We start from the raw sequence: 25,854 nt of genomic DNA, 5'->3' as shown, positions 1-25,854 counted from the left end.
CGGCTGGCGCTTACCGTGTGCCGGAGCGAGGAGCAGCGCGGCGAGGAGCGGCAGGAGGAGGGCGGGCGGCGGGCCCATGGCCGGCGGCGGTCGGTCAGCACCGCGGACAGCTCCGCTGCGGGCGCGGCGGCGGCGGCGGCGCCCCGAGCGGCGCCCGCCGATACCGGGGACGGCGGGGGGGCCGTAATGCTCCGAGCGCGGCGCACGCCAATCCCGCCGATGGAAGGGGGGGCTCTCCCCGCCTCTCCCTCACCCCCCCCCCCTCCTCGCCGCCCCGCCGTAGTTCTCCGAGCGCGGCGCACACCAATCTCGTCGATGGAGAGGGGATGCTCTTCCCGCCTCTCCCTCACCCCCTCGGCCGTAATGATTCAAGCACGGTGCTCTCCAGTCCTGGGGACGGGGCGGAGGGGGGGGGTTGGCGGGAGGGAGGTGGCCGTAATGTTCCAAGTGAGGCTCTCGCCAGTCTCAGGGACAAGGGGGGAGCGGGGGGAGCGCCTCTCCACCTCCCTCCGCCGCCGTAACTCTCCGAGCGTGGCGCCCTCCAATCCCACAGGCCGAGGGGGGGGCTGCTCCTCCCTGCCACCCCACCCCCACGCCGTAACTCTCCGAGTGCGGCGCCTCAAAATGCTGGGAGATGAAGGATGGGGGAGGGGGAGCGCTTACTTCCCCCCACCCCGAATCCCCGGCTAGGAGCCACCGAGGGCTGTGGGAATGGTCCTCAGTGCCCACCCCATCATATCTGCCTCCCTGCCATGCTGCACCCTCCAGGAGGCTCATCACAACCCCCCACAGCTGCTCTCCCCCAACCCTAAATAGCTCAAATTAGGGCTTGGCTCATCATCCCCCCAAGCAGAGACACCTGGATGCAGGGTAGCCCCCACAACACAGAGGGGGAACCCCTTTCCTCATAGTGGGGGTGCAACACCCCCTCCCCAGTCCCCTGCCTCGAGGGCCCGGGGGACAGACAGCCCTGCAGTGGGCAGATGGCGTTGGCACCGACACCGAGCAGCTCCACGCTGGCTGATGGACAGCTCTTGCGGGTGTTAAAAATATGAAAAACCAGCTCTTTGTTTAATATCCCCCCTCCCCATCCCTGCAAAAGCCCAGATGGCTTCGCCTCGCTGGCCGGCCCCACCACACGCACAGCCCACGCAGCCCACGCAGCCAGCACCGCTGGGGGTTTATTTTTAATCCCAGGTTCTGCTTTGCTGACACACATCATTCCTGTCACAGAGCCACACAGATTGGCATGGGTAGGAAAGGGCAGTGGCCAGGCCCATGGCACGGGCTGTGTGCCACCAGCCCCATAGCTGCAGTGGGAACGGAGCTGGCAGTGATGCCACAGCATCATTCTCATCCCAGGGGTGCTGCCGGCTCTCCCACAAAGCACTTTCAGCTCTAAACCCAAAACTTTGATCCGCCGGTAGCTCCATTAATGTTTAATGCAGCAAAGCCCTGGTAGGGCTCAGAAGATGAGCATTTTGAGGCCAAATTGAAGTTTCTAATATTATGATATTCAAATAATATTAATCCACCCAATGCTTCCCCAGGCAGGTACCTGGACTGCTAATGAGGGGCTTCCTTCAGAGGCTGTTGGTTTTGACAAAAAACAAACAATCCTTTGCAGGTGCCATCAAAGCATCAGGAATGGCGAGGACTTGGGAGGAAAATGGGGCTTAAAATGGGGCCAAACATGCCTGGAGACAGCATGCTGTGGCTGGGCAGGAAGGATGCAATGGTTCCCTCAGCTCCTTGGGGAACGACTCCCTAATTCTTTTTAAAGTGCTGATTTGTGCTTGACAGAGTATGAGGCCAGCACAGCTGAATGATTGGACTTTGGGAAGCTTCAGCTGCCATCCCACAATACCACTGGGTGCAATGGGTGCAGTGGGTGCAGAGTTCAGCACCTATCAAGCCACAGCCTGGCCTTGGCCAAAGTTCCTCGTTCCCCCTTTCCCCAGCTCCACATGGATCAGGTGGCTCCTGCAGCCTGTGCCAGGCAGTTCCCCAAACCCCCATCTCCCCCTCCCCATGCCGTTGCCAGTCCCAAGTTTCCCCATCCATCCACACAGCCCACACAGGGAATATTTAATTTTTACTGAGCTCTCCTGACCCGCACCGGCTGCTTAGGGAAATGGATTTCTTGCTGCCGTGAGCATTGCTTCCAGTTAATATGAACACAGGTGAAAAGGACATGGCAGGGAAGATGGAGACCCTGGCACAGGGTTGGTGGGACACCCCAAAAACTCAGGCAAGATGCTTTTTGGGGTCTGAGGTTGCAGATCTCCCCAGTACCCTGGATCAGCCCTGGTTGGGTCACCCATGCAATGAAAACAATGGCTTGAGGGGTCCCACAGATCCCTGGGGATGGTCGTCAACACCACATCCATGGTCTTCCCAGCTCTGTAGTATCATGAGCGAGGCTTTTCCATCCGTTCCGTTAACACAGCACTAACGGGAGAGGAGTTCATTTTTACCATTTAACATTTCACGGATAATTAATTATTCCTCACCTTTCCAGCAAGAAAGCAAGAGCAGGTAGAGGGGCTATTCAAAGCGAATAAAGTGAGCTGAAACCTTGGGAAATTGGTGAATTATTTGTAACATCAAAGGCGAGCGAGGATGTGCTGATTTAACAGTGCCCCGCGCGATGCAGAGCCCTGGGCATCGCGGTGGTGCCGAGACTGGGACACGCTCATTGCAGCAGTGGTTAGGGGCAGCAGGGCAGATGAGGGGTCTGGGGGGGGGACCCCAACCCTTGCCCGTGCTCCCCCCCCCTCCTCCTCTCACCTCCCCAGCTCTATGAGCTGCCAGTTCTGCCTTTCCACAATGCCTAGGTGTCCCCATGACATGGTGGGGGCCTCCAGCGCTTTCCAAATCTTCATTCATCACCAGAGGCAAGTGGCAAAATAAATAATGATATTTAATGTTTCGTAATAATGACGATTAACCAGTAAATAATGCCTTTTACACCACAGAAGCCAGAGTAAATTAATTCCCCTAATTAGCTGTCAGGCAGCACAGGGCAGTGTTGGCAGCGGACAAAGCTGGCAGCCCCTGCCTGCATTATCCCCCACCCTGAGGCATCACTGAATGTCCCCAAACCCCAAATCACACCCTAAAATTTTGCAGACTTGCAAAATCCACGACTGCCAATGGGACACGGGGTTCTGTGCCACTTCCTGGCAGCTCTGGTGAGCTCTAAATCACCCCTATCTCCTGTTTAAAAAAAAAACCAAAAAAACAAAAAACCCACACAACCCCCCCCCCGCCAAAACAAACAAACAAACAAAAAACCAAGAAAAGATAGCAACAAAATGGTTTATGGCTGTAATAAATTGTGCTGGGGGGAAAAAAAGAACCCTGTTTGCCTGGAAGCAAGCAGGAGTTTCCCATTGGCACACACACAGGAGCGTTACCAAGGCCCACATCCCACTGCAGCCAGAGCCAGCAGTGACCAGAGTAGAGGGAAAGGGGCATTTATTAGAAGGAATTTTCCATCACAGTTATCTCACCCACTTGCTCTGATCAGATGAGCTCCCTGCCCTGGTGGGACCAGATGCCAGTGTTGGTGGGGGAATGGGGATGCTTCTGCCTGGCCAGCCCCAAGGGGTGGGAAGGATTTGGGCCTTGTGTGCCCTTGTGATCCCATAGGGCTGGATGGTTGCCAAGGCTCCACCACCCGCTCGGCTTGGCTGGACTCTGCCCCGTTCCTCCCCTTGGATCAGCTCCCAGCTGCTGGAGGGGACAGGAATAGGGACGGGGACCAGGACGAAGACGGACATGGCTGCCCCAACACAGCCCCAGAAGACCACCTACGATGCCATCGTCATCGGGGCTGGCATCCAGGGCTCTTTCACCGCCTACCACCTGGCCCAGCGCAACAGGGACACTCTGCTGCTGGAACAGGTACAGGTGACCCCATTCTGCCACGTTCCCAGTCCCCACAGGCTGGGCCTGCAGACCTGGCTGCCCTCTGGCTGCTCTCTGCCACAGCACAGAGCAGAGCTGCTGCTGGCACCACAGCCCCCAGAGCCAGGATCCCCACTGCCAAGCCCCTCACCTCCTGCTTTTTCTGGTGCCCTGGATGACAGGACAGGCTGTGTCCCCAGGTTCCCACTGCAGCACCGCACCGGTGCGCGTGGGGCTGGTGGGGTTGGGGGTGGGGTGGTATCTGTGGTCCCTCCCATGTTTCCTCTCCCCCACAGTTCATCCTGCCCCACTCGAGGGGCAGCTCGCACGGGCAGAGCCGCATCATCCGCAGTGTCTACCCCCAGGAGTACTATTCCCGCATGATGCCCGACTGCTTCCGCCTCTGGCAGCAGCTGGAGGCTGAGGTCGGCACCCACCTCTACAGGTGACAGGGACGGGGATGCGGCCCCCACTGGGCACCATCCCCTCCCTGATGGACTTGTGTCTGTGGCCGCTGGGTGGCATGTGGCCGCCCTGGCAGGCAGCTGCCGGCTCTGGGTAATTTATGGGGCTCCATAAAGATAATGTCATTAAGGAAATGAGCTTCCAAATGATCCTCCGGTGCCGGGGTCAGGGCTGATGGCGCTCACTGTGTTTGAGGGGGAAAGCACGATGCTGGCACCCAGACCCTCCCCGTGCATCACCCCATGCACCCAGACTGTATTTCCCACCACGGGGCGTTCCAGCATGTCCCAAGCATTGCTGGTGGCACTGTGCCTCAGTTTCCCCCAAGGGTACAGCAAGCAGAGGGTCTGCACAGGGAGGGGGAGCAGTGGGAGCTGACTCGATTGGTGGGGTGCAGGCAGACGGGACTGGTGGTGCTGGGGCCAGCGGGAGATCCGGAGCTGGAGGGCTGTCGGCGCAGTCTGGGTGACGGCCAGGTCCTCGACGCCGCGGCGCTGGCCCGGCACTTCCCTGGCTTTCGGCTCCAGGCTGGCGAGGTGGCCGTGTTGGACAGCACTGCCGGGGTTCTCTTCGCTGACCGGGCACTGAGGGCAGTGCAGGTTAGTGCTGCCAAGGGGATGGGATGGGATGGGATGTGTGGGACAGGATGGGCTGGGCTGGGCTGGGAGTCCCTTGGCTCCATCCCTGCAGCCACCTCCTGTTACCATTCCCACTCAGGAGGTCTTTCGCCGACACGGGGGCACTGTGCGGGATGGGGAGAAGGTGCTGCGCATTGAACCTGGGGCCGTGGTCACCGTCACCACCACAGGTGGGGTGTACCAAGCCCCCCAGCTCATCATCACGGCCGGAGCCTGGACAGGTCCCCTCGTGGAATCCCTGGGTCTCCGCCTGCCGCTGCAGGTAAGGGTCAGTGGCAGGGTGGGGTGGCACAGACACAGCCAGAGCTAACGCCGTGACCGCAGCCCCTGCGCATCGACGTGTGTTACTGGAGGGAGAAGGAGCCTAAGAGCGCCAACACGGGCAGTGTCAGTCCCTGCTTCCTGACCCTGGGGCTGAGCCAAGCCCCCCATGGCATCTACGGGCTGCCCGCCCTCGAGTACCCAGGGATGGTCAAGGTGAGCGGGTCACAGTGGTGGTTGGGGGGGATGATCCCTTAACCAGTCCACCCTGACCAGATGTCCCCCAGGTGTGCCACCACCATGGCAGCCGCACTGACCCTGACAAGCGGGATCAGGACCCCTCGGGCGCTGACCGCCCCGACATCGGCCTCCTGAGCAGCTTCATCAGCAGCTATCTGCCCGGGCTGGAGACACAGCCGGCTGTGAGGGAGACCTGCCTCTACACGGTGAGACCCCCCCCAGGGCATCAATCCAGGCCTCCAGGGTCCTGAGCCCACCCCCACGCCAAGGCAAACCTTGCCACCCCTTTGTCCCCCACACCTTGGGTCCAGGATTGGACCCTTGGCCCCTCACGCTCACACCATGGTTCCCCCAGAACACTCCAGATGAAGATTTCATCCTGGACCGGCACCCCAAGTTCAGCAACATCATCATTGGTGCTGGCTTCTCAGGTAGGCGAGGGCACCCACTCCCCAAACCAGCACCCCAGAGCTGAGGGTGGCTGTGTCCCCCACCTTCCCTCTCCTTCCCGCAGGCCATGGGTTCAAGCTGGCACCAGTGGTGGGGAAGTTGCTGTGTGAGCTGAGCCTGGGCGAGAAGCCTTCCTACAACATGGCCCCCTTCTCCATCACTCGCTTCCCTGACGTGCTCCAGGCTGCGCTGTAGGTGTGGGGCTCCAGATGTGACCCCATGGCATTGCACCAGACTGCGGCTGCGTCCCTGCATCCCACTGACCTTACACCCCAGTGGGCCTGCATCAATACCTGTCTCCATCTTCCTGCATCCTGGCATCCCAACATGCTATACTCCTCCAGCTGTAGCTACCCTTCCTCCCCACATCCCCATATTCCATCACATCACCCAGCATCCTGGCACCAATCCATCCCAGGAGCCCTCCATCCGTGCACCCCAGCACCACTGCATTTCCACATCCCAAAACCTGGGTATCTCCATACCCCTGCATCCATCCTACCTGCATCCCAGCATCCCTGCATCCCTATACCCTGCCTCCCCACATCCCAGCATCCCCATCTCCCTGCATCCCAGCATCCCCCATGCCATTCGGTGCCAAGCTGTCTCTACCAACCACCCGTTCCCTGGGAACAAATTAAGGAGCTTTGTCAGCCTCATGAAGATGGAGCTGGAGCAGTGCAGAGAGACACACTCGCTTAGGAGTCAAGTTAAATGTTTTAATGTTAAATGTGCCATTTTATTATCATTAGATCGCTCCCACTTAATGAAAGCGCATTAGCGCAGCGTGGCTTTATGGCAGCGAGCACCGAGCTTGGCCTGTGTTTTACCAAGAGATGCTGGGGAAAGGGATCAAATAACCTGGTTTGCCAAGGTCCCAGGAGTGGGGGTGTGTCTCAGAGGGTCCCTGGGGCCGGATGCAGGGCACAGCACGTGGCACAGTCTGGTGGGTGCTGGGGCCAAGCCGTGCAGGCGGCCAGCAATGCACATCATCATCATCTCCTTCGCGTTAAATAATTAACGCCGGCAGGCAGCGGCTCTGTCCCACTGCTCATCTGCATATTTATGAAGATTGATAAATGATTCAGGACCAGCACCCACAAGGGCTGTCCCCCCCCCCCCCCATCCTCCTCAGCACCCATGGGTGCAGCAGGCTCAGGGAAGGGGTCAGGCTTGGCCCTTCCATATAGACCCGCATCCTTGCCAGGGCTGAATCCATTCTACCAGACCTCGCCACCATGCAAACACCCCTGCAGAATGGGGAGACCCCCCCTGGCACATGGAGCAGGCAGCAGCCGGTGTCACCAGCCAGAAATGACATTTATTTTCATACTGAAAGTAAAGGAGGTGTGGTGGGATGCACAGCTGGGCTAGTGCAAAACAGCCAGGCAGGAGCGGGGGGCTGGGGGGGCTGTTGAAAACCCCAGTGGACACGTGGGACCCTGTCCCCACATCCCCTTCCCGGCTGCCAGGCGGCTGCTCCCCAGGGCCCGGCCAGCGAGAGACGTCTTTGGCTCAACTAAAAGGGGCGTTAAGAGGAGGGGGAGTTTAAGTTATAAAATAAGGAGCCAGCAGGCACTAAGGAATGAATCCAGGGTGCCGGAGCAGCCGACTCCACCGCCAAGGACAGACAGGAGGTGGGAAGGTGGGGGGTGCAGCCAGCGAGCCGGCCGGGCTGCTCCCCCCAAGGCTGGGGGGAGGCTGAGTGTGTCCCCCCACTCCACACAGAAGAAATACCAGTGGCCCGGGGCGGCCCCGTGGAGCTGAGTGTTCCTGGGGCGTTGGGAAGTGGTGACTGGGGGGCTAGGCAGGGGTCTCAGCAGCCCTGCTCTCCGCCTCGCTGGCACTGGGGGAGCTGCGGGAGGAGCGGCGTGTGCTGTCCCCGGCGTCCTGCTCCTCGTCCCATCTGTCAGAGGTGAAGGTGTGCCGGGAGCTCGTGGGGCTGTGGGAGAGAGTGGGGTTAGTGAGGGTCCCAGGGGGCTCCAAGCCCAGCATGGCTCGGCTGCAGAGCACAACTCCCCTCCGGCTGCAGCGGGAGCTGTGGTGAGCCAGCACACCGGTAGCCAGCTGGATGGAGCCTTGATTGCCTCCTTTTTTATTATTTCCGAGATATCTGTGGCATGCTCCACTGCAAACAGCTCCTCTCTGCGCTGAGCCGAGCCCCTGCTCTGAGGTGGGGCTGAGCTGAGCCTGCCTGGGAGCTGCCACCCCCATGGGCACCCAGAGCCCCACACTCAGGAAAAGGCTCGGGGCCCTGGATGCTGAAACCAGTGCTCGTGGACATCCCTGCCTGAGGTACCTGGTCGTACCTGAGCCCAGGGCTGGCTGCTGGGGATGTTTCTCCCCTCTGCCCCCTGTGATGTCTTCCCTAGCCCTGGGAAAGGCAGCCCAATGGCAACCACGTTTCCAAAAGGCTTCCCTCCCTTCCTCCAATCATTCTCCTATTCAAGCCATCAGAAAGGACAGAATCTGCTTGGAAATTACTGTCAGTGAGCCCCAAAACACCCTCTCCTCTGCACCAAACAGGGTGAGAAAGTCCCGCAGGCTGAGACTGTTCACACCCCAAATTCCCATCACAGGCACCTGACAGGACACAGGACAGCAACTCCGAGCTCCAACTGCCCATCCCAGGCCACCCTCCCAGGTGCTGCCTCCCCCCATGGTCACACACTGCGGTGGGTGCGTGTTAGTATTCGTCACACTCCTGCCCACTCCCAGGGCGAGCGGGATGCTGTGCTGCCCAAAACCCCCTAAATTTCCTGAAGGAATAAATCCAGTTGTGTCGTGGCTGGTGGCTGGGGAGCCAGGAAGGGATTAGCACTTCCTGGTGCCCCACAGACACTAATCCTGAACACGCTGCGTCCTGGCAGCCTGGGCAGTGCTGGTCCCGCTGCGGCCACACTGGGAATCTCCCCACGGAGGGAGATGCATTCGGGATGCCCTGCAGCACCCCAAAAGCAGGGCTGCTGCAGGCACAGAGGGGAGTACCATCCCGGTAGAGGTGGACTCCATGTCCAGAGTCAGGAGAGGGTTAGGGCGAGCGGTTAGTGGCACACAGGGAGGTTCATGCTGCACAGCACACCTCGCTCCCACCTCCTGCCTCAGTCGCTCTCGGGCCGGTACAGGTACTTCATCATCAGGCTGTCCACCTGCTTCTTCCGCTGCTTCTCCTCCTTCTTGCCCCGGGCAGGACGTGTCGGGTCCTCGCCCCCCACTGCCCGTGGGCCCTTCTTGACACTGGAAGTGCTGCGGTAGGAGCTGGTGGAGCCAGAGGAGGACTCGGAGGAGGAACTGGAGTCAGATGATGACTCCTGCTTCTTCTTCTTCTTCTTGGACTTCTTCTTGGATTTCTTGGCACGCTTCTTGGCGCTCTTCTTCTTCCGCTCCTCCTCTTCCTCAGAGGAGCCTGAGCTGCTGCGGCACCGGCAGGTGTGCCGGGAGAAGTCGAGGGCAGATGCGGAGCGGCGCAGGCTGCCAGAGGGGCGATCGGCAGCGCCCAGGGGGGCCGCGCTCCGGACACTCCTCACGCTCCGGCCGTCATCCCCTGAGTCGGCATCGGGGCTGGAGCAGCCCCTGGACCGCAGTGGGCGGTAGCTCAGCACCTCCTGGATGGCGGCTTCCAGGTCGGGGTCAAGGTAGGAGCGGCGCCCCACGGGGCGGGCGTCCCCAGGGCCCTCCTCCTCCGAGGCTGCGCTGCGGGGCCGTGGGGGCACAGAGAGGCTGCGCCCCAAGAGGGGCTGCCCACGGGACCCGTCGTCCGCCTCATCCAGGTGGCTGCGGGCCAGGGACAGCCGTGATTCGGGACGACCCTCAGGCCCCCCGCGCCTGCTCCGCAAGCTCCCAGGGCTGGAGAGGGCGAAGCTCAGCACTGAGCACCCCTCGTCCCCATCATCCCCATCCTCCAGCCCGCGCCAGGAGGTGGAAGACACTCGGCTCACTGGGGCAGAGGCAACGGAAGCTTTCTCGACATCAGTGGCCGAGAGGGACCACCGCTTGTCCAGCCCTTGCCGAGCCCGACCGCTGGCGTCGGCGAAGGCGCGGGCGATGACGGCCGCCCGGTCCTCGGGTTCGCCGCCGCGGGCCTTCCTGCGCGCAGGGCGCTCGGGGGACGGCGGCCGCTCGCCCAGAGCGCTGAACAGCGTCTGCTCATCCCCGCGGCCGCCTATGGAGTCCTTGAGGCCAGGCCGCTTCCTATAGCTGAGGGAGCTCAACACCGACACCGGGCGCTCCTCGGCCTCAGGACCGTCCGGGGGGGCTGACCTGCACCACAACACCGTGGCCCCGCACGCACCGGGGAGACAAGAGAGAGATGGAGATGAGCGGGCGGGGGGGGGGACCAGCGAGGCGGCCTCGGCAATTTGCGTCAGCGGGAAATGGCATCGTGGAAAAATGTCGCGTAAATGTGGGAATTGTTCTAGCCCAGCACTTTGATTTGCCTTTAAAGTGTTGCCTTCAATTTATTTCATTGTCGGCTACCTGGAGCCGCTGCGTTTGATTCCCGACTTCAGAAAAGGTGGAATTATCTCCAATAACAAAATGTTTTACATCTGCACCGCTGAATAAATTAAACCAATTAACAGAAACCAGCTCAGATCTTTCCCCCCTGCTCGGCAGAGGGAGGGAGTCCCCTGGGACTCCTGGAGCCCTGCTAGGAAATTGGGTTTGGATAAAAGCAATCTGTGCTCAGCAGGCAAGTAATTTTCATGGAGAATGGAAGTGGGGATGTGTGCCCCAGCCCCACAGTGGGGGCACCTGGGCATGTCCCCCACCTCTACTGTTATTTTCTCAGAGGTGTGGGAAGGGATGTAGTGGGCCTGCAGAGGAGGGCAGAATGGAGCAGGGAATCAGTCCTGGAATGATGGAATGCTGCACAGAGCTAGAGCCCACCACTGCGAGCCCTGGGGAGGCAAATGGGGTGGGAAGTGTGGATGCCCTTGTGCCTCCAGGATGGGATGAGGGAAGGGGGACCAGAGAGGTCCCCTTAGGTCGAAGGACACTTGTCCCCAGTGGAGACCAAGCTGCTCACCAGCATTAACCTTTCCCTAGCCAACCACACAACCACACAGGCAGGAACACGGCACCAAGCACCACATCCCACAGGTGCCCACCCATCCCCGGCCATGTCCCAGCACAGCTCAGCCCATCCTCTGCCCCACACCCAGCCCTGTACCCACCTGCTGCCCTTCAGGCTGCCGTCATCAGAGAGCGCTTTAGAGGAGCCTTTGTTCTTGGAGAGCCAAGACTTCACCCCATCCACACGCTCCTCCAGCTCCGAGTCCACATCTGAGTCACCGTCACTGCCAGAGGAGTGGGTCAGGGTGGAAGAAAACAAAAGGTGAGTACGGGGCAGTGAGATTTTGGGTGCTGGAGAGGTGAAAGTGCACTGGAAGGCACCATAGCCCTCCCCAGCACCCACTGCCTATGTACCCTGGCACGGGGGAAACCCCATCCCATAATCCTGCTCCATCTCTGGGGTGTAACCTGCATGCACAGAGCTCAGCCTGCATTTTAGGGTCTCCCCGAAGCACCCTGCAAACCCCCAAACCACCTCCCTGCCTGCCCAATGGGCTCCTGCATCCTCTGCCCAATGTCCCCCCGGGGCTGGAGACAGCTGGGGCAGCAGGCAGGGCACAGCTCCAGAAACACGCAGGAGATTTCCAGCTCCGGGACTCGGAAGGAAATAAGTGGGTTCGTTTTATAGGCCGCCGTCGAGTGCAGAATTACAGCGAGGAAGAGCGATGCTGATGGCCCCGGGTAAACAGGAGTTTAGCAGGTGGAACAGGAACGACTCCGGCACGGCGGGCGCAGGAGCGTGGTAGGCAGATTTACAGCCCTGCCGTGCCCGAGAGCCCCTGATTTACGTCCCCGCGTAAAAAAATTCCTATCTGGCTTAAACCATCTAATTTATAACGGCCGTTCGTAACCATATTGATTGCCTTTAGAAAGAAGGTGCTGTCTGCATTGCAAAATCCATTCCTCCACGTTAAAAGCATCCCCGAATAAATCTCCCTTAATACCTCACCGCTTACCGCTTTCATTAGGGTTACGGCGGCACCAGCGGGATCTATACGGAAATCGAAGTGGTGTGGTCCCCTCTCCCCACCCCGCTCCCACCCAACAAGGGCTCCCACTGGGCTGCTCCAGGGAAGGGATATATCATAGGATCTTAAATGGCCTTTTATCCTCCCAGTTTTGGGCTTATTCCCTGCCTGGGAATGATGGCAAACAGCACAAGGGACAGGCTGGGATAGACCCTGTATGTGAATCCTCCTCGTTAAATTCAAAGCAACGAGCCACGCTCCATCCTGTGCATCTCCCTCCCCTGCAATACATCCAGGCAACGCTGGGCTTGGGGAAAAAAAAAAAACCACAACAAAATACCCCCCACAGAATGACACCAAAAAACTCCCAACGAGCCCTGAAAACAAGCTCTGGGGGCAGCTAAGGTTTTATAACCGGCGGAATTAAACTCCACATCAAACGCAGTTTATGTCCGGGCGAACGTGCCGTTAGTCAAGCAGGAGCCGGGTCGTGGGAACGACCACGGATGGGGATGTTAATTAGCGGGGCTCCATCGCTGCCCCACGCCGACACGTTCGTCATCAGCCATGGTAGGACATCATTCCCCACCCCATCCCGGGGGCTCATCCCATCCCCCTGCGTGGGATGCAGTTATGTGCCGTGCTGTGCCGTGCTGTGCCGTGCCGTGGGTGATGTTAGGGCATGCGGAGGTGGGCCAGTGGCATGCGGGACCCCGGCCCGCGGGGGTGAGGTGGGGGTTAGGGGAGGGGAGGAAGGAAAGAGATGCTCCTCACAGTTTACTCTTTCTTTTCTGATACTTTGCCACCATGTCCTGCAAACTGGGAGGGGTCGGAGGGAGGGTAGGAGGGGGGAGAAACACAACAGAAAAGAAATCAAATGAAAATTCAAAAAAAAAAAAAATAAGATCAAGTGGGCGGAGAAAGGATGGGGACAAATTAAACGGAGGGGAAGGGCCAGGACAGGGAGGTGAGGCTGCCTTGCAACCCTGGAGTGGGGTTGCACCCAGGCTGGATTCCAGCACTCCAGGATGGTTGCCAGAGCATGTTCAAAGAAAGGTAACGGAGCTGAGGAAGGGTCTGGAGCACAAGCCTGATAAGGATTGACTGAGGGAGTTGGAGGGGCTCAGCCTGGAGAAAAGGAGGCTCAGGGGGAACGTTTTTGCTTTCTACAACTCCCTGAAAGGAGGTTGTAGCCATGTGGGAGTCAGGCTCTGCTCCCAAGGAACAAGCGATAGGACAAGAGGAAATGGCCTCAAGTTATGCCATGGAAGGTTTAGATTGGATATTAGGGAAAATTTCTTCACCCAAAGGGTGGTCAGGCATTGGAACAGGCTGCCCAGGGAAGGGGTGGAGTTACTATCCCTGGAAGTGTTCAAAAAACGTGTGGATGAGGCACTTGGGACCACGCTTTAGTGGTAACATGGCAGTGCCGGGTTAATGGTTGGAGTTGGTGATCTCAGAGGTCTTTCCCAAGCTAAACAATTGTAGGATTCTATAATTCTATCCCTGGGCTGGGCTGGATCCCAGCATCCCAAACCTCCTGCCAGCTTGTGCTGCCCTGTCTCCTGGGGCTCCCTGGGCCGTTTCCAGCCAGCTGACACAGCCCTGGATGCATTTCAGGCACCTCTACAAGTGGGTGAAGCTCCCCGGGGCTGCGGGTGGACGGAGGGATGGATGCACAGGCACAGGGACTGATGCCCGTGTGCACAGGTGCCCGATGCACGGGTGGCACAGACACAGGTGCATGGACAGAGGCACAGGTGCACGATGCATGGACAGATGGATGGACAGCATCCTGCCAGGGCCAGGCAGAGCTGAGGGGGTCCCCGTGGCATTTCCAAAGTGGCAAAGGGAAGCAGTGACCCCCAGGGACGTGCCTCGCGTGGGAGCCAGGCCCAGGTGTTCTCACCTGTTGATAAGGTCCTCGTTGCTGTCACTCTCCATCTCATCCTCGATGGCCGCCTGCAGGTCCCCGATGCGCTTGAAGGCCAGCTTCAGGTCTGACTGCAGGCTCTGGTTGGCGGCTTCCAGGCTCTCCAGGTCCATCTCCTGCAGGGAGGGAGTGGGATGAGCCAAGTACTTGAGGAAACACCCCCCTGCTCCCTGCCTGGCCCTGTCTCGGGTGTCTCACCAGCTCGTGCTTCTTGCGGCTGGCCTCTGCCTCCTTCTTGGCCAGCTCGCCCATCTCCTCCTTGACATCACGGAGCTGTCGCTGCAGCCGCTTGTTCTGCTCCTTCTCCCGGTTCTCGGCGGCTGCGCGCTGATCCCGCTCCTCCGTCAGCTTCTCCATGTTCTCCTTCAGCCGCGTGGCCAGGCTCTGCAGAGCAGCGGGGTCACCCCAGATCCCCCCATGGACCCCTCATCCTGCAGGTCCACCCTCACCCCAACAACCACCAAGGGCTGATGAGTTGACCTCCCCGTGATCCCATCCCCATGAATTTACACAAGGAGACAGAGGAGAAACCACCCCCTCCCAGGGCCAGGGAAGGGGCAGAACAACAGCAAGGGCTTTGTTGAATTGGAAAAATAGATTTAACTGTGTGTGAAGTAATTAAAACATGTAACGTAAGGAAAAAAATAGCTCCCGTTCTCCCCCGTCCACTGAGCCAGCCGCTGCATATTTATGGCCCCGGCAGAGAGAGCGGGGAAGGAAATAATAGCTTGGAAAATATGAAGAGGAGAGCTAAGCTGCTGCGCTCCCCGGCAGAGCTGCGGAGGCAGAATATAAAACAGGCTGCGTTCGTGGGGCCGGGAGTCTATAATTTCCCTAAGTCGATGCAGGGAAAGAGCAGCACTTTGCTGGGCCGGGCGGTGGATTACTGTTATCGGTGCTTGCAGGGAGCCTTCCCTGCGGAGACAGGGATGGGCTGCCGGAGGGGAAGGGCTGCAGCGTGGGGGGTCCTGGGGAGGGGATGCACTCAGCAGACCTCTCAGGCAGCTTCATTACGCTCCTGTTGCATCCCTGTCCCAGTCAGAGTGGAGGGAGAGCCCAGTGCCTACCTCCAGGCGCTTGACTTGCGTCCGCTCGAACTCCAGCCTGGTCTCCAGCTCGCGGATCTTGGCTTCTTGCCGGCTCACCAGCGACTTGTCCACCATGGATTGCTCCAGGAACTCCAGCTGGCTCTGCAGGCCTTGCAGCTGCGGGGGGGTGATGGGGGCACAGCCTCAGCCTCGATCATAACCTCCCTGCTCCCCTGCCACGCCATCCGGGTAGGGAGCAGAGCTGCTGGTCATTTTGCTCCCATCCCCTGGGACTGCTCTGTGCCCTCACGGTGCATGGTGTGGGCAGCAGGTCTCTGAGTGACCCACACTCCCTCCCCTCACTCAGGGTGCATCCCCTGTCTGATCCCCACCTTCTCCTGCAGCTCCTGCTTCTCCTTGCTGACCTCCTCCAGTTGTGCCTGGAGGTCATTCATCTGCGCCAGGTCCCGGGACGCCTGTGGGACACACCGGGGCCATTAGCAGGGATCCCACTGTGCTGTCTCCAAGACAGGTGTTTTGAGGGGGTGCAGTGGGCACAGCTGCTGCTCTACCTCACCTGGGCTACAGCCGCTTTGTGCTTCTTCATCAGCTCATTCATGTCCTCCTGGTCCTCCTCCAGCCGACTCTGCACCTCATTCTTTTCCCGCTGCAGCCGGCTCAGCTGCTCCTCCAGCTGCAGGGAGCAACACCTGTCTGCTGCTGCAGCCCAGGAGTGGGGCACTCACCCCCCCAAAGCACCCCAAACAGCACGGGGCCACGCTGATGGCACCCTGGGAGCAAGTGGGGCATGGCCCCACCACGGTACATCTCACCCCAAAACCACTCACCGCTGCCTTGGCCTTGGAGAGGTCATCGATCTGCAGATGGAGGTCCTCAATCTCCACTTCCATGGATTTGCGGGCCTTGACAGCGGCTGCGCAGGTGAACTCCGACTCCTCCAGCTGCAGGGATATAGCTCAGCACCCGGCCAGAGCACAGGGACACCCCCTGTCCCTGAAAGGCTGCGGTTTGGGGGGGGTCTGGATGCACACCTGGTTCTTGAGCTGGGTGATCTCCCTCTTGCTGGGTGCGTTGTTCTTCAGGTGGTCCAGCATGATCTGAGCATCAGCCAGCAGCGCTTTCGTTCTCTTCAGGTCCCGGCGCAGGCGCTTTTCCGTCTCAAAGTCCCGCTGGTTGGCCTATGGCAGGGGGGACCATGCCAGGGCTCTGTGTTGCAGGGGTGTCCACCCCACCACGGCCACCTCGGGGTCCCCAAAGCAAGGCACGTGCCCAGCTGCCCTTCACCTCACCTGCTCGCTGACAGCAGATAACTTGCTCTCCAGCTCCCGCTTCTCTCTCAGCACCTTCTGCTTGTCCTCATACTCCTCCTCCAGCTGCACTTCCATCTGCTTCAGCTGCGGGACAGACATGGGGCAGCTGGTCAGGGCGGTGGGGAGGGGTCATGACCACCCTCCTCGGGTGTCCCCACACATTGAGGACACGGGGTCACCCCACCGGACGGGTGTTTGCGTAACCAGAGGCACAAAGCCCGGCATGCGCTGGCCCGGGCGGCAGAAGGACTGGTCGGACCCGCCGGGCCGGTGGAGCCAGGCTGTGGTCGGCTGCGTAGGAGCCGGGTGCTGCATGACGGTGCCCAGCTGGCAGCTCCCGGCACCCAGCCGGGGCATGGGGATGCATCCCAGGCCCTCCTGGGCAGAGGGGCTGCAGCCGAGCCCTACCTTCTTCTGGCACGACTGCCGGATCTCCTCCACCTCCTCGTCACGGCTCTCCACCTCCTTGGCGTGGGTCTGCCGCAGCCGCTCCATCTCCATCTCCAGCCGCAGCTTCGCCTGCAAATGGTGGGGATGTGGTCAGAGTAAAGGGGACATGGGGACCCCCCATGCCACTCCCCAGGCACCACTCACACAGAAAATGCCCCGGTCCGAGGCCGGCCGGGTCGCTCGCCCCATGGTGACCTGCTGGGCCATGGCACGGAGGGCCAGGAGCCGTGTCGGCCCGACGCCGGGCTCAGGGCGACCGCCTCCTCTTCCTGGGCAAGCCCGGCCCAGGTAATAACAGCCCTGCATGAAACCACCCCACCCAGAAACCTCGCCCCTCCCCGCTGTACCTGCTCCAGCATCTGGATGGTCCCAGCCTGCTCATCCAGTTCCTCCTCCTGGTCTTTGACCTTCGCCTCCAGGTCCCTCAGCTGTTTCTTCACCTTGGCCAGGGAGGCTTCGTCCTTTGACTCCTGGGAGGAGATGTCCTGCAGCTCTGCCTCCAGTGCCTCCGCCTTCTGCGTCAGCCCTGCGATGTCCAAGTCCTTGTCCTGTGAGAGACGGGGTCACCATGAGCCCGGGGTACCTGGTGACTTGGGAGGACTGGGTTGGGGGCTGGGGTCCACTCACCTCCAGCAGCTGCTTGAGGCCAAAGACCTCAGCCACCAGCACATCCTTCTCGCGACTCAGCTTCTCCCGCTGCAGCCGTTCCCGTTGCGCCTCCTCGTGTGCCTGAGAGAGCTCGCTGTCAAACCTGCATGGGGAGAACAGGGCAAGCACTCAGCACCCTGGGGACCAGTCCTCAGCCCTGTGCCAGGGACACCCTGCCAAGCATCCCCTTCCCATGGCAGCAGGAATCAGGAAGGCGGAGTGGCGTCAGATGCTTGTTTGAAACAGCCTGTTGATGAGCCTTTAATTGCTAGCACGGTGGCACGAGTCACTCCGAGAAACTCCTCCTGATGCCTTTGCTCCTTGCTAATGAAGAGCACAGTAGTGACCCCGGCAGAACCATCAGCTGCTCTGTGGGGTCGGCCGTGGCTGCTAACAGCAGGGGCTTGGCTACACCGAGGCAGGGAGGGACACCAAACCCTCCAAGCAGGACTCAGAGGGGCTTCAGGACACTGGGGGGTCTCCAGGAGAGACAGGCTCTTGCAGCAGCTCAGCTCCCCCAGCTGCATCCCATGTGGGATGGCACAGGTCCCATCCCCAGAGGGGACATGAGCCCCTGGAGGGGACACAAACCCCTGGTGGGGGAGTGCTCAGCACAGCCAGGAAGTGCCCTGGCAGCTCTCCCAGTGCCCCTGGGATGGGATCAGCTGGGTTTGCTCCAAAATCACTGCCTTTGGGGCTTGGAAAACAACCCTACACTTGAGTTTGTGACCTGCGTTAAACACCTCGGCAGCTAATCCCCGTTTTTCCTCGCACTGGGTAATAAACAGCTGCATTAGCACAGACTCCAATCCGCGGAAATTGAAATTAATTAGATTGGATTCTCTCGCTGTATTTGTGTGTGTGATCATTACCATAATGAGATGAAAGCGTCCCTGCTGCTTAATAACGTTAGCAAACTTTGGGGCTGGGAGCGGGGACGGGGTGGCACTGCATGCCGAGCAGAGATGCAGGGCACGAGCAGCCTCCACCTTGGGGCATGACCCCACACGGGAGGGGAATCACACAGCACGAGGTTCCCCAAAAGGGTATGAGGATCCCCCTCACAACTAACAGATCTAACCGAGGCAGCCCCATCCCGCTGGAGACACCCCAGCCAAGTAGGAACTGGTGGAGTGCCCAAATCCCTGCTAAAATGGTAATGCCACTTCACCAGAGGCTCGCAGTGCAGTGAGGATGCCACGTCCCCCATGACCCTCCCATTCCAGCACGCAGTCCCCACCTTCTCTGCTTCTTCTCCAGGTCATGGTTGCGTCCCTGCTGTCCCTCGAGGTGCAGTTTGGTGTCCTGCAGCTCAGCAGCCAGGCGCTGGCACTTCTTCTTCAGCTGCTGCAGCGCTCGCTGGTTCTCCTCGCTGTCTGCCTGCAGGTCGGCCAGCTGCAGGCAGGATCAGGCAGGATGGTGAGGGCTCCGGGATCACACCACATCCCTGCTGTCCTGGTCACGGGCTCCCTCAGCTCCAAGCAGCCCAGCCCATGCTGAGGGCACCAGGAGGTCCTCGGGGCTGAGCCCCACTCACCTTCCGCTCCAGCTGCCTCTTGCCCTGCTGCTCCACCTCCAGCTTGTCCTCCAGTTCCTGCTGCATCCGTTTCTTGGTGAAGTCGATCTCCCGCACTGCCCGCTCATATTTCAGCCGCCATTCGCCACCTGTGCAGGGAAATGGGGTCACCAAGGGGCTGTGGAGTGGCATGGGGCCACTGTGGAGAGGGGGACACTCAGTGTGTGCCAGCGGACAGCACTGAAGGCAGGATGGTACCTGAATCATCATCATCGAGCTCCCCGTTGAGCTCAGCCGCCCGGATGAGCCGAGCCTCCATCACCTCCATCTCCATCGACTCCATCTGCTTCTTCAGGGCATCATACTTTGCCTGGGAGGGGACATGGCTTTTGTGAGTGCTGCAGGTGGGGGACAGGAAATGCTGTGAGGCCGAGGAGAGGTGATTTTACCTGTAGGTCCTTCATCTCTTTCTCAGCCCGCAGCCTCTCAGCTGTCTCGGCGTCCAGCAGCTGGGAGGCCGACTCGCCGGTGTTCCGCTCGTCTGTCAGCTCCGATGTCAGCTCTGTGATCTGGGGGCAGCAGGGAAAACAGGACCATGGGCTGGGGCAGGCCAGAACAGCACCGTACCCCATCCTGGCACCAGCAAGAACCTACCCTGCTCTCCAGGCGGTCGCTGTTGAGCCTCAGCTCGTTACGCTCCTTCTCCACCTTCTCGAGTTTGCTCTTCAGCTGCTGGATCTCTTCCTGCAACAGAGCGGGCGGTGAGGGAGGGGGCAGATGCAGGGAAGAGGTTGGCAGGCGGGATCTTGGCAGCTCTCCGCCCCCCACAGCACCCCCCCAACGCAGGATGGGCAGGGTGAGGGCTCCCCGGGGCCGCTCTCCCCTGCCAAGGGCTGGGCAGGGACTTTCCCCAACCCGCTCCTCCGCTGTGCTAACTCCAACCCCATAAATGGTGTCGAAATGCCAGGCAGTCCCAGAAAAGCTGGAGAGGGGTCCTCACATCCCCTGGGAGAGGGGGTGGGAGCAAACCCACCCATCAGCAGCTCACTGAAGGATTTGGGTGCACCCAGCCCAGGTGGGGACAGAAGGGGCCTGCCAGGATGCCTGGGGCCCATCAGCCAATTCTGGGGAGGCGTGTCTGGCTGCCAGCATCTTCCTCTTCCCTCCTCTGGTCCTAGTGCAGGCTGGGGGGGGCAGGAGGGGCCCCAAGTGCCCCCACCCAGGCACCCGTCCTCAGCGGGTCGGGGTGAAAGCTGAGCCAGGCAGCGGCTCCGTGCCGAGCGGGCTCGGCGGGTGCACCAGTGTCTGGTTGCCAGCGTGAGCGGAGCCCCTGCATATGCCTCTCGGCACACGGTTTCATTTCCATTCTCCACGCTTGTAATTGGGCTCATGCAACAGCCGGCTCTCGGGATGCTAATGACATGCTGATTCGCAAATTAGGGAGCAATTCGAGCCTGGCGCTGACGGGCTGCGCGCAGACGTGGTCCTGAATCTCACCCCGTCATGGGCTCCTGCATCCCACCCCACTGTGGGGTCCTGCATCCCAATCCACCACAGGATCCTGTATCCCACCCTTCCCTGGGTTCTGCATCCCACCTCACTGCAGAACATTGCCTCCCACCCTGCCACAGGATCCTGCATTCCACCCCACTGTCAGCTCCTGCATCTGACCCCACCACAGGGCCCTGCATCCCACCCCACTGTGGGGCCCAGGGTCAACGCTTCCCCCAGCCCTCCCTGCTCCATCCAACACCCCCCAGCACAGATACCCACGTCTTTGCCACGGATCTGGTCCTCGGTGAGCTGCACCTCGATGAGGGGCCGCACAGTGGTGAAGAGCTTCCACCACGGCCAGTCCTTCACCCCCTTGTTCTTCTTGATGTTCTTCTGCACGCACCGGATGGCCAAATCCTGGATCTGTGCAGGGCACGAGGTCAGCACAGGGTATGGGGTCAGCACAGGGTGCTGCCAGCGGGGCAAAGAGGGGTGGGTGGGCACTCAGCACCCCCACCAGCACTCCAGCATGCTCCCCTTCGTAAGCAATCAGGCTAATTGCACCGGTATATCTTCAGTTTGATCCTCTCCAGCCCCTCTAAATGTTAATCCCGGGAAGGCAGGCGCTGCTGAGACGCCTACTTTACGCCTTCTTTAATGATAAAAGTAGGAGCCGATGCATCTCTTCATCCTGCTGTGCCGATGCCCAGCAGCCTCCCTGCCGGTTCCCCCTGGCCCCCCACGGCTCCCCGGGAGGCGGGAGGAGGAGGTGCTGGCCCAGGAGGCGCAGAAAGACTGTGCTGCCCATTTTAGGCGAAATTGTGCAGCAGAGCGGGGAGGGGAGAGTCGCTGGGACGAACCTTTCTCTTCTTGAAGTGCTGCCGTGCCAGGAAGCCCCTGCACGCTGCCTGGAAGAGGGTGATGTTCCTGCTGGTCTGTGTGTCCCGCTGCTCCTCCAGCTTGGCCAGTGATCCAGCCCGGAAAAACACCTGTGGGAGGGGAGCGGGGTGGGATGGCGATGGGTGCCGGCATCCCTCCGGCCACACCGTGCCACCTGCCCGCTGCTGGGGATGCAGCTCTCCCCTCCTATCCCAGCCACTGGTCCTGTCCCACCACGGGGTTTTATTCCCCAGGCACGAGGAATGTCGTGGGTGGGAGCAAACAGTGATGCCCTTGTGCTGTCCCACCATGCTGTGCCCAGCCGTGACGCACACCCCTGCCCACACCCACACCCAGTGTCAGGCACCATACCCGGCTCAAGCCCATGTGGTAGCTGCTCTTCTCCAGGTCCAGTGACTCCAGGAGCTCCTCCACTGCCTGTGGGGAGGGAGAAGTGTCAGGACTGGGCTGGTGGCACCCTGGGGTGCAGGGGACCTTGGAGCACACACTGGCCCTGGCACAGGACACGTACCCGCTTCTCATCCACCACGATATAGTTGCGCCCGTGTTTCTTGGTCAGGTGTGGGGCCAGGACGTCAAAGCGTCGCCTGAACTCCGCAAACACCATGTGGTCAGGGTAACCTGGGGGAGCAAGGGAGAGTGGGGCTGTGGGGACAGCCAGGATGCCTAAGGGATGGCCAGGAACAGCCCTGTGTGCCCTGACATGCTGAGGCCCAGTTTCTGGGAGAGCTGATGGGGTCACCCCACGTGGAACAAGCTCCCCATGGGGCCAAACACAGCTGGAAACCCGGGAGGTTTTCCTTGGCTGGGTCCTCCAGCACTTTTGGCTGGGATCTAGGGAGCAAGTGGCCAGATCCCATCCTGGGGGCAGAGCAGGGGCACGTGTGTTGTTGCCTGTGGAACTCCTGCTCCGGCTTCACTCTGAGCTGCAGCCAACTCCTTCATCAGGCTCCAGCACTGAGCCTTCACATCTTAATTAACGACGAGGTATTGATGGGGACTCTGACCCCGGCACGGCCGGCTGGCCACGGCCATCGATCCAGGAGGTGTGTGGGTGGCATCGATTTCCAATCACGGCAGGAAGGGTCCGGCCTCCAAGCAATAAACCCTCGGCCGGGCAGCCGGCCATGCGTATCGATAAATGCTTTGCTGAGCACAACTCAGAGTCCCTCATTCCAGTGGGACAAGGGATGGATGCCAGTGGGATTCCTGCCAGGAACCAGCGGCACCAGTGGAGACACCCAATTAAGGCCATGCCTGTCCCCAGCACAGATAACGGCCCCGCAGGGGAGGGGTGACAGAGACAGGACTGCCCTGGGGAGACAGCTGGCGGCTGCAGGGCTCAGAGCAAGGGCATGTGCTGAATGGGTTCCTGAGGGCCTTTGGCCCCCCAGTGAGAAGATGCAGCCAGGACCTCTGCAGCGTCCATCCCCTCGCCCTGGTGCCGGTGCCATAGCTCACCTTGGCGGTACATGCGGAGGGCGTCGAGCAGGCGGGAGCCGCGGAGCTGCGCGCGCAGGAGGGGCACGTCCAGCTGCATGAGCCCGGCCTCGCAGTGCTCCGCCGGCAGCTCCAGCTCGCTGCCGCTCACCCGCCGGCACGGCAGAGCCTGGGGGTCCCCGCCGCCCCCCGCCGCCTTGGGCAGGAAGCAGTGCACGAAGTGGAGCTTGGACTTCTTGATGCTGTCGATGAGGGCATCCTGCAGGCACAGCAGAGCGGGGTGAGCGGTGACGTGCAGCGGTGCCCCAGCCAGACGCGGGGACCCCCTCCTTGGCACCCTCTCACTCACCACTTGCAGCTTGATCTGGATGCAGAGGGATTTCTTCTTGACGGCGGCCACGCCGGTGGTGAAGGTCTTGCGCATGCTGGTGGCCCGGCGCAGGGCCAGCTGGGAGCCCCCCTCCAGCCCCGCCACTGAGCCCGACAGCACCAGCGCTGACCCGCCACGGCCAGCAAAGAGGCTGCTGATCACCTTCCTGCAGGGCACGGAGGGGATGTCACCCCTCAACGCCACCCCTTTCCCCCTGCCATGCTCCCAACCCAGGACCCCACTCACTTCTGGGACTCCTGCAGCAGGACGGAGGCATTTTGGGAGGCTGGGTTGTGCTTGACGTAGTTGAGCCATCCGGTGGCATCGTACTCCACCCAGTTAGTCCCTGAGCTGTGGCCCAGGAGGAAGTGTCGGGGTTTGTCACTGGGGAGCAGAGGGTTGTGCCCTGTGGGGAGACACAGAACCGCTGGGCACAGCCCCAGGGACCGGCGCTTCACTGGCGCATGTCAGAGAGTCACAGAATGGTAAATGGTTTGAGTTGGAAAGGAGCTCAAAGATCATCGAGTTCCAACCCTCACTCCATGGGCAGGGACACCTTGCACTGGAAAAGTTGCTCCTGGTCTAGTGGGCAAGTCCCCACAGTGCCAGGCTCCCCCATACCTTTCTTGCCCCCTTCCTGTGGGCCATAGTAGGAGAAGAGCCGCTCCAACAAGGTGTCCTCGTTGCCACCAGGCTGCAGTGCCTCCTCCTCCAGCAGCCACAGCAGCCCCCGTGCCTCGTCTGTGCGGGCCAGTGACCGGACCTGCAGGGACACCGCGCTGGCAGCTGTCCAGCATACCACTGTCCCCCAGAGCAGGGACATGGGGTGACACAGGGGACCCAGGCCACCCAGGGAGCATGCAACCTCACACTGTGCAAGAGGTCTCCTGCTTAATGGAGACCCAGCAGGGAAAGAGCCCATATGGGACACTCCAGCAGCACATCTCACTGGGAAATGAAGCGCTCAGGCACCCGTGGGCTGAAGCCCAGCACAGGGCTGGTGCCACCAGCCCTCCTGGTCTCTGCAGCCACCCCCAGCAGGGATTGGAGGACCCCAGGGATTACAGAACCTTGGAAACCTGTGCATCCTGGGACCTGAGCACCTTGGGGACCAGAGCATCTCAGGGATCTCAAGGATTGGAGCACCCCAGGGATCACACACACTCTCCAGGCTCCCTGCCTGCAGCACAGGCAGCTCCCAGGGCAAGCAGGGAAGACCATGCTGGGGAGTGCACCAAGGATGTGGGCTGCACGCATACTTGCAACCATGGTCTCACAGTCAGGCATTCATGACAGCCCCTTTTCTTCCCCTCACTACCACCTAAGTGTCAAAATTCCACCCATCCACTGCTGTGCTCTGGCTGTGAGGAAATGCAGCGGGTGCTTACCAGTGCCTGGTGCGAGGACTGGTCTACAGCAGCTATGGAGCCAGAGGAGCTGGGCTCAGCATCAGCCAGGGTGAGCTCTATGTTCTCCTGGTGAGGGGGAACAGAGGCAGGTGAGCCCCCACACTGCAGAGTAGCAGTGACAGGGACCAGGAGATGGTCAGAGTGTTACTCTCAATGAGGTTTAGGATGATGCCAGATGCCAAGGGTGGACCAGGACACATGGAAGGGTCCCCCCAGGCTGTCAGTGCCAAGATGGAGCAGCAGCAGTGATCTCACCACCACCACCACCTCTCACAGCCACCCCATCACCTCCCAGTCCAGCCCTCCTCTGCTGTGTTCCACAGCCAAAGAAATTGGGGGGGACAACAGAGATGTTCATGTGGGGACAGGAGGCCAGGAGGGGAGGAGGCAGGGGCAGCCCTGGGTGTCCCCATTACCTCCTTGTATCGCTCCAGCTCACGGGCAAAGGTGCGTTGGTGGAAGAGGAGCTGCAGGCGCTCCTGGGCATAGTTGTGGCAGAGTTCCTCGAAGGTGGCCCCTCGGCTCTGCCCTGCCAGCTCAGGGTTCTGCGCCCCGGGGGTGTCCACCACTGTCACCGAGCACACCGAGTGCTGGCTTGACTTCAGCGCCCTGGGGGACACAAAAAAGGGACTCAGCGGGGTGAGTCTGTGCTGCCAGGCACCCTCCAGCTCTGCCCCCAGCCCTCCCAGCACGTACCTGTTGAGGAGGGAGATGAGGAGGGTGAAGAGCTCGGAGTACAAACCAGATGCCATGCCCTCCAGGCACTCCAGCGCCGTCAGCTTGGGACCTGGCCAAGGTAACCCTGAGTGTCCCCAGCCTGTCATCCCCTGGGGCCCACCCCTTGTCCCCCCATACCTCACCCTACCTGTTCCACCATCCCCCAGGGGGGACTCGTCGGGGCCCTGCCGGAAGGAGGTGGAGCGCTGCAGGGTGCCCTTGGGCTGGTGCTTGAAGATGGCAGAGGAGAGCTCCTCCAGGCTGCAGCCCAGCAGGTACGCGGCTTTCTGAGCCCACTCGTGCCGTGCAAACTGCTTCCTCCCGGCTGGAGGGTGGAGAAGGGGGCTTCAGAGCCCGGCAGGGCATCCCCAAAAATGGGGAGCACTTCCAGACAGACTTAGGATGGTCTCAGGGACCCCCAGAGTAGGCTGGGGGTGCTGGGCACAGTGGGAGCACATGGTCAGGAAGCATGTTTTGAGGTGTGAGGAGACAGACGTGTTTGGGGTGTAGAGGAAATGGGGGGTGAATGGCTTCGTGCCACTTCAGGGCTGAGCCCAGAGCCACACTATGGTGTGTGGAGGTGAGGGTCCCCTTGCCATCACTACCTGGGG

At 60.7% G+C, this 25,854-nt stretch overlaps 3 protein-coding genes across 7 annotated transcripts in view; 1 reads left to right on the top strand and 2 right to left on the bottom strand.

Moving 5' to 3' along the window:
• Positions 1 to 349, bottom strand: part of SEZ6 (seizure related 6 homolog) — a 15,441-nt gene extending 15,092 nt beyond the window's left edge. Inside the window, exon 1 of one of the 2 annotated variants that reach the window (XM_027891565.1) lies at positions 15 to 349. In XM_027891565.1, coding sequence (XP_027747366.1) covers positions 15 to 78 — 64 coding nt within the window. In that variant the 5' untranslated portion in view covers positions 79 to 349. The remainder of the gene's footprint in view (positions 1 to 14) is intronic. The other variant, XM_027891566.1, reaches the window with a different exon arrangement.
• A 3,360-nt stretch (positions 350 to 3,709) lies between these two features.
• PIPOX (pipecolic acid and sarcosine oxidase) lies at positions 3,710 to 6,738 on the top strand. Its single transcript, XM_027891584.1, has 8 exons — positions 3,710 to 3,909; positions 4,209 to 4,357; positions 4,775 to 4,976; positions 5,095 to 5,277; positions 5,340 to 5,492; positions 5,564 to 5,722; positions 5,872 to 5,947; positions 6,031 to 6,738. The coding sequence occupies exons 1-8, from the start codon at positions 3,784 to 3,786 to the stop codon at positions 6,159 to 6,161; spliced, it is 1,179 nt and encodes a 392-aa protein (XP_027747385.1). The 5' UTR covers positions 3,710 to 3,783; the 3' UTR covers positions 6,162 to 6,738.
• A 529-nt stretch (positions 6,739 to 7,267) lies between these two features.
• Positions 7,268 to 25,854, bottom strand: part of MYO18A (myosin XVIIIA) — a 37,597-nt gene continuing 19,010 nt past the window's right edge. The window contains exons 19-50 of one of the 4 annotated variants that reach the window (XM_027891576.1): positions 25,392 to 25,568; positions 25,223 to 25,313; positions 24,943 to 25,135; positions 24,506 to 24,592; positions 23,739 to 23,880; positions 23,364 to 23,523; positions 23,097 to 23,283; positions 22,769 to 23,006; positions 21,819 to 21,928; positions 21,659 to 21,724; positions 21,268 to 21,396; positions 20,687 to 20,830; positions 19,568 to 19,657; positions 19,363 to 19,482; positions 19,172 to 19,283; positions 18,935 to 19,062; positions 18,638 to 18,792; positions 17,377 to 17,500; positions 17,097 to 17,297; positions 16,708 to 16,818; positions 16,279 to 16,383; positions 16,021 to 16,167; positions 15,817 to 15,930; positions 15,546 to 15,662; positions 15,361 to 15,444; positions 15,008 to 15,145; positions 14,139 to 14,324; positions 13,917 to 14,056; positions 12,782 to 12,826; positions 11,141 to 11,263; positions 9,060 to 10,226; positions 7,805 to 7,908 (exon numbers count right to left, since the gene is read on the bottom strand). In XM_027891576.1, coding sequence (XP_027747377.1) covers positions 9,068 to 10,226; positions 11,141 to 11,263; positions 12,782 to 12,826; positions 13,917 to 14,056; positions 14,139 to 14,324; positions 15,008 to 15,145; positions 15,361 to 15,444; positions 15,546 to 15,662; positions 15,817 to 15,930; positions 16,021 to 16,167; positions 16,279 to 16,383; positions 16,708 to 16,818; positions 17,097 to 17,297; positions 17,377 to 17,500; positions 18,638 to 18,792; positions 18,935 to 19,062; positions 19,172 to 19,283; positions 19,363 to 19,482; positions 19,568 to 19,657; positions 20,687 to 20,830; positions 21,268 to 21,396; positions 21,659 to 21,724; positions 21,819 to 21,928; positions 22,769 to 23,006; positions 23,097 to 23,283; positions 23,364 to 23,523; positions 23,739 to 23,880; positions 24,506 to 24,592; positions 24,943 to 25,135; positions 25,223 to 25,313; positions 25,392 to 25,568 — 5,123 coding nt within the window. In that variant the 3' untranslated portion in view covers positions 7,805 to 7,908; positions 9,060 to 9,067. Of the gene's footprint in view, positions 7,909 to 9,059; positions 10,227 to 11,140; positions 11,264 to 12,781; positions 12,827 to 13,916; positions 14,057 to 14,138; positions 14,325 to 15,007; positions 15,146 to 15,360; positions 15,445 to 15,545; positions 15,663 to 15,816; positions 15,931 to 16,020; positions 16,168 to 16,278; positions 16,384 to 16,707; positions 16,819 to 17,096; positions 17,298 to 17,376; positions 17,501 to 18,637; positions 18,793 to 18,934; positions 19,063 to 19,171; positions 19,284 to 19,362; positions 19,483 to 19,567; positions 19,658 to 20,686; positions 20,831 to 21,267; positions 21,397 to 21,658; positions 21,725 to 21,818; positions 21,929 to 22,768; positions 23,007 to 23,096; positions 23,284 to 23,363; positions 23,524 to 23,738; positions 23,881 to 24,505; positions 24,593 to 24,942; positions 25,136 to 25,222; positions 25,314 to 25,391; positions 25,569 to 25,854 lie in introns of those variants that run through there. The other 3 variants (XM_027891578.1, XM_027891579.1, XM_027891577.1) reach the window with 3 other exon arrangements.

This window comes from Empidonax traillii, unplaced genomic scaffold, assembly GCF_003031625.1.
Source record: "Empidonax traillii isolate 1590-97213 ecotype Southwest subspecies unplaced genomic scaffold, ASM303162v1 scaffold322:size1131127, whole genome shotgun sequence".
Classification (NCBI taxonomy): Eukaryota; Metazoa; Chordata; class Aves; order Passeriformes; family Tyrannidae; genus Empidonax; species Empidonax traillii.
This window is presented reverse-complemented; position numbering and strand designations above follow the sequence as displayed.